The 9,217-nt window shown below is 37.7% G+C and overlaps 1 protein-coding gene across 2 annotated transcripts in view; it reads left to right on the top strand.

Moving 5' to 3' along the window:
- The first annotated feature begins 801 nt into the window (after positions 1-801).
- The window catches only part of LOC307137538 (arf-GAP with Rho-GAP domain, ANK repeat and PH domain-containing protein 1), a 48,774-nt gene continuing 40,358 nt past the window's right edge, over positions 802-9,217 (top strand). For both annotated transcript variants that reach the window (XM_079835248.1, XM_079835247.1), the window contains exons 1-3: positions 802-888; positions 3,559-3,650; positions 4,001-4,062. In XM_079835248.1, the coding sequence (XP_079691374.1) occupies positions 871-888; positions 3,559-3,650; positions 4,001-4,062 (172 nt within the window). In that variant the 5' untranslated portion in view covers positions 802-870. The remainder of the gene's footprint in view (positions 889-3,558; positions 3,651-4,000; positions 4,063-9,217) is intronic.

The following is a 9,217-nucleotide window of genomic DNA, read 5'->3' as shown; positions in this document are numbered from 1 at the left end:
CTGAAGTAGAAAGAAAAAATACTTAAGTACTGTCCGCCTCTGATCATATTTGGGGGTCCTTTGCATCATAAAGTTCGGAAACCTGTGGTGTAGCTATATCTACTGTTGGGTAATTTGACAAAAAACAGACATTCCTACACTGAATGCACATTTCAAAGTAGAATAACTGGATGTAGCATTGCTTTTCTGAGAGTATGTGAAATATCTGCAAACATATGATCTTTTATGCTAAAGTCAAACACTTACATACAGCACCTTTAAAATAAAGTGTAACCGACATTATAATTTAATTGTAGCCTAATCAACATTCTACAACAAAAAATTAAATAAAATACTACCTTATTTTTAACACTAACCTCTTTTTATGCCCAGAAAACGTGCATTAAATTGGACAGTGTGTATAAAGTGCAATTGTAAAAGTGATTACAAAATGGTGATAGTATCGTTTCTCTGTTTCTCTGTAAAAATGAAACTGCTGTCCATGGTTTAAGTTATAATACCACTCTTTGAACATTAATTTAGGTTACAGATTTGGGATAAGTTGTAGCGCGAAAAAGAAAAGAAAAAAAAACATTAGGCTAGTTATAAAACGCTCTTGCATAATTTAATTTAGAGTTAATGGACTGAAACACACTTTCTTCAGGTGGCCTTTAAATGAGATAAAATGACAATTTTGTCCATACGAGAGCAGTTCAGCGTTCATTTCTGGCTATCGCGCCATCTGTCATCCAGTTCTTGTCTTGTGGGTTTAAGTTCACCTGATTATAACCCAACCCTCATCATGCGCGCGCGCGCGAGTGCCTGAGTGGAGGAACCGGTAAGACTAAACGCGTCAAGTCACAAACACACTGTCTTACGTCTTCATTCTTCATGAAGAACATTACGAAGGTAAGTTACAGCCTCTCATATAGATATGACATTTGTGTAAGTCGAGGTTTTATTATTTTTTTCATACACTGAAAAATATGTTTACAAGCAACAGTAAAATATAAGCTGCCAAGATTCATAACAAATGTAGCCTACAGTACTAAAGTACAGTGTTTACTACAGGAAAGGTCTAGTTATTAGACTAATAGAATGTTTTTGTGTTATTGATTATTCTATAAACTAGTTTTAGGTGTCGTGTATAAACAAGCGTTTTATATCCATATTCCTTGCTCTGTTTAGATATCCCATAAATCGCCACGTTATTTCCGCTTATGTATTTATATGCACGAGAACGATTGCAAAACAAAAGGAAGCGCTAACAGTGACAAACAGACAATGACTGTAAGTTTTGTGCTTGGAAAGTGCAAGAAAGGCTGGTAAAGACAACAGTTATTGTTTCATAAGTGATAAACCTATTCACTTAAAGACTATATGGAAGATTTGTGCTTGGATCCTGATAATTGTTGCTTGCAGCTAAATTTAAGGTGCAGATATCCAAAATTGTTCTGAAATAAAGTGGTTTTACATTTATAATTGGAGATCAATTTTGCATTTAAAAAAGTATTTTCTTCCAGTTTCTTATTGACAACATATTCAGTGCTTTCCAAACATAATTACTTCATTTTTTACTTGTAATGAAAAAGTAATTTCTAGTATTATAGTATTGTTTGCCAACTCTGTTCCTGTCAAATTAGGGAATGTACACTCTAAAAAAAAAGGCTCGTAATCATAGGGGAACCTTTTTTAGTGCTATATAGCACCAATTTTGGTGCTTCAGTGGTTCTTCAGCGGTTCTTCAGAGGTGCTATATAGCACCTTAGTCAAAGAACCGGTGAAGAACCTCTGAAGAACCGCTGAAGAACCTCTGAAGAACCGCTGAAGAACCACTGAAGCACCAAAATTGGTGCTATATAGCACTAAAAAAGGTTCCCCTATGATTACGAGCCAAGAACCATTTTTGGTGCAATATAGAACCTTTTTTTTTTTTAGAGTGTATAGAAATAACATTGGTAACAGAGTTTGACGGTAACAGAATTGACATTTTAAAACTTTTTAGCCAAAAACTCCATTAATAAAATCACGATTTTTAAACAGCCACTGTGTGATCAGTGATACATTTTATTTTCCTTTTGATATTGTGTACCTTTTACAAAATATCTCTTGGTGCGATAACTTTTTAGATTAAAATATTTTCTCAGAGAGATCACACACACCTTTTCAGATCTTATCAGTGAGGGAAAGTGACATCATTTCCTGTATCTTACATAGTTGAAGGCATACATAGTATGGCACGGTAACAGAATTGACGTTTTTTTAGATTTATTGAGATTTTTATAAGATTAAACGTTATTTTTAAACAATTTAATGTTGTAGAATTAGGAAAATTACTATTTAGGACTTTTATAGATAAAATACATGAAATCCAAAAGAAAAGTCAAATCAAATATTTGACAAGAAATCATAATTTTCAGCTACATAAGACAAAATATTATATTGTTGTGGCCTGTAACATCTTGTGATCCATGACAATGAGTAACAAATTATTAAAATAATAAAAAATATAACATTTTGAAAAAACTGACTTTGTGCACCAAATGTTCCTGCAATTATAGAATCACCCACATGATCATTAAATTACATACTTTTTGCATTGTTATAACTTGAAATATTAAAATATGCCACTCATTATCACATAATATGTAAAATAGAAGTTCTAATTCCCTTGATACACTTACAATATTCATTAATAAAGCTGCATAAAATAATTGGTTGGGAGTGGTAGAAGACCAGTTATCTCTATTCAATAATCATTCAATATATCATATCAATAATCATTCAATATATCATATTGAGTTTATAAGGATATTCATATCATATCAGTGTCAGGATATTCATAAATAAAGCTACATAAAATAATGCGTAATAAAACAATTATTACACAGGAATGAGAGTATAATTCCTAGCTATATTGGCCAAGAAAACCACAACTTTTCATTTTCCATCGGTCTTAGTACACGATGTAACTATACACATCATAACATGTAAATAGGAACATTTTGGCGTTATTTAGTCACTTATTGAGCAGTAGGCTAGCTGGAGCCATTTACCTCCAGTCTTTGTGCTAAGCTAGGCTAGCAGTGAGTGTGTCAGACAGAGTTATGGCGCGCACGGAGATGAGAATGGGATGTATGGACTTATCTAACTCTGGGGGATACAGTGAATAAGCTAAAGTCCCAAAAAGTCGGCGTGTTCCTTTAATAAAAGTGTAGTTTCTCGCAGTAAAGAGTAGAAGGTGCATTAGCACAAATGCTTTTAGCATTTTAAATTAGGGCAGATACATCATGGAGGAAAACGATGGGCCCTCATCCAACACTGAGTGACGGTTTCCAGTTGTGTGTGCTAATTATTGAGATACTCAGCTAAATCTTTGCCAAAGGATTAGGCTGTGAACTTTTAATGAATACGTCTGGAGGGTTTTCCACCTTTTGTTAATGAGTGGAAATAATTCTCATCTAAATACGTCATGTTTCTTGTGTAACAATTCTTGTTAATCTTGACGTTTGCATTCTTGACATTTCTAACATAGTCATGCATAGTGTGTCATGTGATATGCATTGTTCTTTGCTGCAGATGTCTGTGTCTGATCCACCTGATATCAGACCGGTGCCAAAGCCACGGTCAAGATATTTACTGAAAGCAGGACAGCAGGCATCTACTGAGAGGTGAGCAGAAATGCTGTTCGAGTCTCAATCACAAAACAAAGATCTATGCCTTTTTATACTGTAAAGAAAGCTATTTTAGGCCCGGTTCCACAGACAGGGCTTAGATTAAGGCAGGATTAGTCTTTAGCCTTTTTTAAACGTGCCTTAGAAAAAAACATTACTGCTGTGCATCTTGAGACAAAACAATGGCATACTTTAAGATATGCTTTCAGCTCAAACATGGATTTTAGTTTGAGACTAGCTTAAGCCTTGTCTGTGGAAAGAAACAGGAGTCAGATTGCACCCATCTAATATCAAGTCATCTTTTTTTTGTAAAGTCAAGACACTCACTATACTTGAATATCTTACAGTGATGGTGTTGGCCAGTTGCCTTGTCCAGATGTTCAGGAGGATGCACAGATGAACTCTGAAGGTACTGTTTTGTTATGTGTTTTGCAACAAGATATCATGTTTATACTAGTATTAGTCATCTTCCGTGTTGACCCAGAATACATTATTCTTAAAATATAAATTTTTCCTTAAATTGAACATGAAAACAATAATATATTATATAAAGTGGGTTCAGAAAGTCACCACCCCTTTCAAAATAATTACTTTTTTGTATCCCTATAATAGTTTGAAATGTAAACAGTCACCTTAAAGGTGCACAATGCAACTTTTCCTGTTCAAAACAAAGGCGTAGTTTGATGACGGCACGTTTGAGCGCAGAATCTTGGGTCATGTGGTCTTCAGCTCACAGCCGGTGGGAAAGAATCGGGATAGGACTCAGGCAGAAATCATGTTGTTGTGATTATTAACGTTACTGTAGTGAAGCAGAGCAGGAGCGAGTGTTGTGGAGCTGAGGAACCGCTGGAGCGATTGTTAATGAGATGAATGCAACACACGCCTCGCGAGCGGCGGGACTTTTATTATGCCACAGTCGCCACTTCCGCTCCTCCGCTCATGAGTGTGAGGTAACGCAGATCTGCTGATCATATTACACACATCTGAGTGTGTTGATGATGGGATGGCGTTACTCTGCTATGACACTTGTTCACACTGCAGCGAGAGGAAAGCGTTTCTGCAGAATAAAACCGAGAGTGACGCAGATATGACGCAATCGACAGGCGCAATTACAATTACTGAAATTTAAATGAGTTCGTTTCTCACGTTACTTTCTTTTGTGAAAAATGAACGCTTGCAGACAAGAAGCTCAGATCTAGGCCCTAGCCTGGCCCGTGTTGTTTCTTTTTCTTTTTTATCCTCCCTATTACACATTGTTGCAGCCATTAAAATAGTTAATTTTTGTTTTTAATGTCAAAGTAGCTATATTTCAGTTCGTTTTTTTATCAAGTTAATTTAGAAAAATGTTTGGAGCATTTTTTTTTGTTAAGTTAAAGTTTTTGTTTTTTTAAAGAGATGACCAAGCGGCCAGCGGCTGACAGCGAGTTAACCCAACGCTTTAGCCTCTCAAATCAACACTTGACTTGTCTTGCCTATAATAAAATCCATAGATATCAAACACTTCAAGCATCACAATGTTAGTTTAAGCTACTATCCCCACCACCATCACCACAGTAAAAAGGCATTTTTTATAAGTTGAGGTTAGGCGTAGCCTCCTGCAAATGAAACGGGCTACACAATCTAAAAAAATAAAAACATGCTGGTTGTCTTGCCATACACCTCTCCACAAAATGAATATAAATCCGATCTTCAATTCCAGCACAATATGCACATTAAACAGAGTTCACGTCAACGAAAGCACAAGATATGAGCTGCATTTTATGTATCAGTTAAAAGATCAAAGACTGCAATATGAGAGACAGCGAACCAAGCACTGCTAAGATCATTTAGTCTCTTTAGTTTTAATGAAGATGATTGTGTTTTTGAGCATCTAAGACTTAGCCTACTTTCAGTTTCACTACCGGCAGTTTGCGTGTTGGCTTGCTTTAATCATTTGCGGAGACGCGTGTTGCACCTTCTGAATTGGTTTGTTTGAGTAATCGGATTTAAATCCGTCTCGAAAGAATCTCGGAAGGCATTTACTGGTCTGGTCTTTTCACAATCGGATAGATATCTGGTCAGAGAAAACGAATGAAGTGAACAGGTGTAAAAAGGCCATAACTCTCCCAGTATACTCTCCCAGCTGCGCCGAGGGAACGCTGGACACTAAACACTGCACTACTGCTTGATTTGAAGGCCTTTTGCCCTGTTGATTACAAATAGGCCTAAAAATTATGTTTGACTGGTCAGTACTGTTCATATTTACATTTAAAAAGCAGACATAAAAGTAACTTAAAAGTTACTTTCCCTTGTAACCTCACTACTTTTGATATTCAGTAATTGGTAAAGTAATTGAATTACTTTTAAAAGAAGTAACTAGTAACTGTAACTAATTACAAATTTTCAGTAACTTGCCCAACACTGACAATCAGTGAGACAGATAAGAAGCAGGATCATAGGGAACAAAGTAAACAGGAACACTGGGGTTGTGTCCGAAATCGCTCCCTATACCCTTAAATAGGGCACTATTTGATGGCACCGCCATTTGTAGTGGTGTCCGAAACCATAGTGGACGTTATCGAGTGCACTCATTCAATCCCACAATGCACCGCAATAACGAGTGTACAACCAATGTACGCTCAACGGCTAGAGAATACCCATAATGCACTGTGAGAGTCACACGCCGAATGAATCAATCCAATCATTCATCCATTTTCCAAACCAATGTGGCTACAGTGTAATATCATACAGGTGCAAATTCCTTTACATTGATTAATAAATAGTTTAATGAAGGTTCACACATGCTAGTTTCCATGACAGAGCTCAAGATAAATCTCTTCATGACTACTGGAGCGGCCAGTTTGTTAAGTTCATGATTATTAAACATCAAGCAAAAGTGGCACATCCAGTGCCCAAAATCACTCACTCGTTTCATTCACTCCCTCAAGCTATATCAGTGGAGTAATGTAGGGAATAGTGAATGAGGGTATAGGGGGCGATTTCTGGTGAAACCTTGTGATACAAACTAAAAGTTAATCAAAACAGAACATAAACCTAAAAGTAAATTGAATGGAAAGGTTTACTTTACATCAAAACATGGTCAGGAATAATACAAGATTGCAGTTGTTATCATACAATACATTTACATTTTTCCCAACACAAAACATTAAATTCCCCTTATTATTATTAAAACAACACTCTTTTAGCATGACTGTCCAAATTAGTCAAATTTAGCGATGACATTACCTTGAAATGATGAGTCGTTTATCATTGTGACCTAGTTGTTGCCAATACAATTTTACAGAGGTAGAAGTCACAAGAAACAGCCGTGGTGAAATATTAAGCCAGAATTGAACGAGGTCAGGTGATGGTGCTAAACACCAATGATCATCTCTATAGGTGCAGATGCTTGGACAAGAGACAACTTGTCCTTAAGTCACTGTATGGCTGCTTTAGTGTTTTTCCCTCTATCCAACCTAAAACAAGACTTTTTTTGCCACTCTCACAGAGAGTTCAGATTTCCGGAGCACTTCAAATATTGTGGTCACATGCAAACATTGACCTGCCATAAAGGCATAAAGTCACATGTTTAATTGCTCTCCTGCTTGTCTGGTGGTCCAGTTCATAGGGACGGCCTGACCTGGGGAGGTGGAAGATTTTTGAGGAAAACATTCCAGGATTTTTCTCCATATAATGGACTTCAATGGGGACCAACGGGTTGAAGGTCCAAATTGCAGTTTCAAAGAGCTCTACACGATCCCAGATGTCTGATCTAGCCAAACCATCTGTCATTTTCTTTTTAACCAGAAATGTTTATCTTGCGCTGCTCTGCGCTGCGCCACGCATTACGTAATCATGTTGAAAGGTCACGCGTGACGTAGGCGAAAGTACCGATCAAGTAGCCTGACAAGCCAGAGCCACATCAAGATGTTGGGTCTGGGAACTCACCATTGGCAGGGCTCAATCTGAGGGCCGGGATAAACGGTTGTCTTTCAGATTCCCTCTGCACGCAATAGGATAGCGCTACAACCAACCAGAGCAACGAAGAAGGTGAAGCGGAGCTAGTTGATAGATTAAATTTTCACCGTATCCGGTCGGCAAAACTCAGAACAGGCAGACCTCTTTCACCTGCGTCCTCACAAAGCTTTGTCATTTGTATGTTTTAAGGACTTCCAGTTTGAACTTTGGAGCGATTTTAGACCATCAGATGTGTATTATGTTGAACTAATGCCTGATATATTGTGACAAACGAGCACTCAGACAGAAGCTCGCACATCACGTGAAGATCGCGCGCAGAGAGCAGCGCAGAAACTGTCCTGTGACTAAAGTAAAGTCACTAAAGTAGCTCAGAAACTCAACCGTTATAGGCATACATTTTAATACCTTTGCAGTAAGTACAAACCACAGCTTAATAATGAATAGAGACGGTATGAGTAATTCACACATAATCACTCTCTCATTAATGCATTCAAATAAATGTAATATAGGCCTACTGTGCTAATGTATCTGTATCTGATGTACAATAAGCAGAAATCTGCCCCGTAGACAATAACTGCTGAAATGCACTTTTTCATTAGGAAAAAAAAATTCCACCTTTAATATATTTACAGTAAAAACATTATCAGGAACTTACTCAAAAACCTTATGAGGGCAAAAAATGGAAAGCAAAAAAAAAAAAAGAAGCAAAATAATCATTCATTAATCTTAATCGAGGTAAAAAGGTTTTTATTTTTGGTCAAATCGTTACAGCCCTACTTCAGTGCCGTTCTTTGTTCTTTCCTCAAAGAAAAAGCTTAACTCCAAGTCTTCCAGAGTCACGGCCAAAGCCGATTCGAAAGTTCGCTGTTCGCCAGCTTCTTTGTTTACGAGTAGCACGCGGAACCGCAGCAACTCTGCCGTCATTATGTTAAGCCCGCCCACCAGCTCTATACACGATGTGATTGGCCTGACCAGAGTTTGGTTTTTCCAGCTTGCAAACCAATGGAGAGTTGCTAGACGCCCTGACTGCAAATTATATTTGCTGCTGCTAGGGTGCGTCTAGATTTCTAGGCTACGATCAAGTGTTTACAAAGCAAACTTGCAAAGACACAACGGCCTTCACAAAAAAGATGTCGGACGATTTTGAAGTTGGAGAGTTTTTTGCCCTACCGCGGTACTTCTGCCTATGTCATGCGTGACCTTTCCATCGTGATTACGTGGTGCATCGCACAGCAGTGCAAGACAAACATTTGTGGTTAAAAAGTATATAAATCTTTTAGGGATGCACCGAATCCAGGATTCGGTTTCGGATTCGGCAAAATATTGTGCTTAAGCCGACCGCCTTCTGTGTTCAATTTATGGAAAAAGTGTTGAAAGGTCCTCTGCCGATTGAAAGACTAACACGACCAGGTCCGCTCGTCATGACTTCACGTACGCATCTTGAATTGCGTAATGGCTCTTTCAACACTTTTCCATGGAAGGCGATCGGCTGGAACTTTACTTGATAAAGTTTTAAATATGGATATTTTTCTTACTCAAACGCATTGATTCGCTTCAGAAGGCCTTTATTAACACCCCAGAGCCGCGTGGAGCAGTTATTCGACGGA

The sequence above is a fragment of the Gobio gobio genome (genome assembly GCF_949357685.1).
Source record: "Gobio gobio genome assembly, chromosome: 14".
In the NCBI taxonomy this organism is placed as follows: domain Eukaryota; kingdom Metazoa; phylum Chordata; class Actinopteri; order Cypriniformes; family Gobionidae; genus Gobio; species Gobio gobio.
The sequence above is the reverse complement of the archived record's forward strand: the minus strand, read 5'-3'. Positions and strand labels throughout refer to the sequence as shown.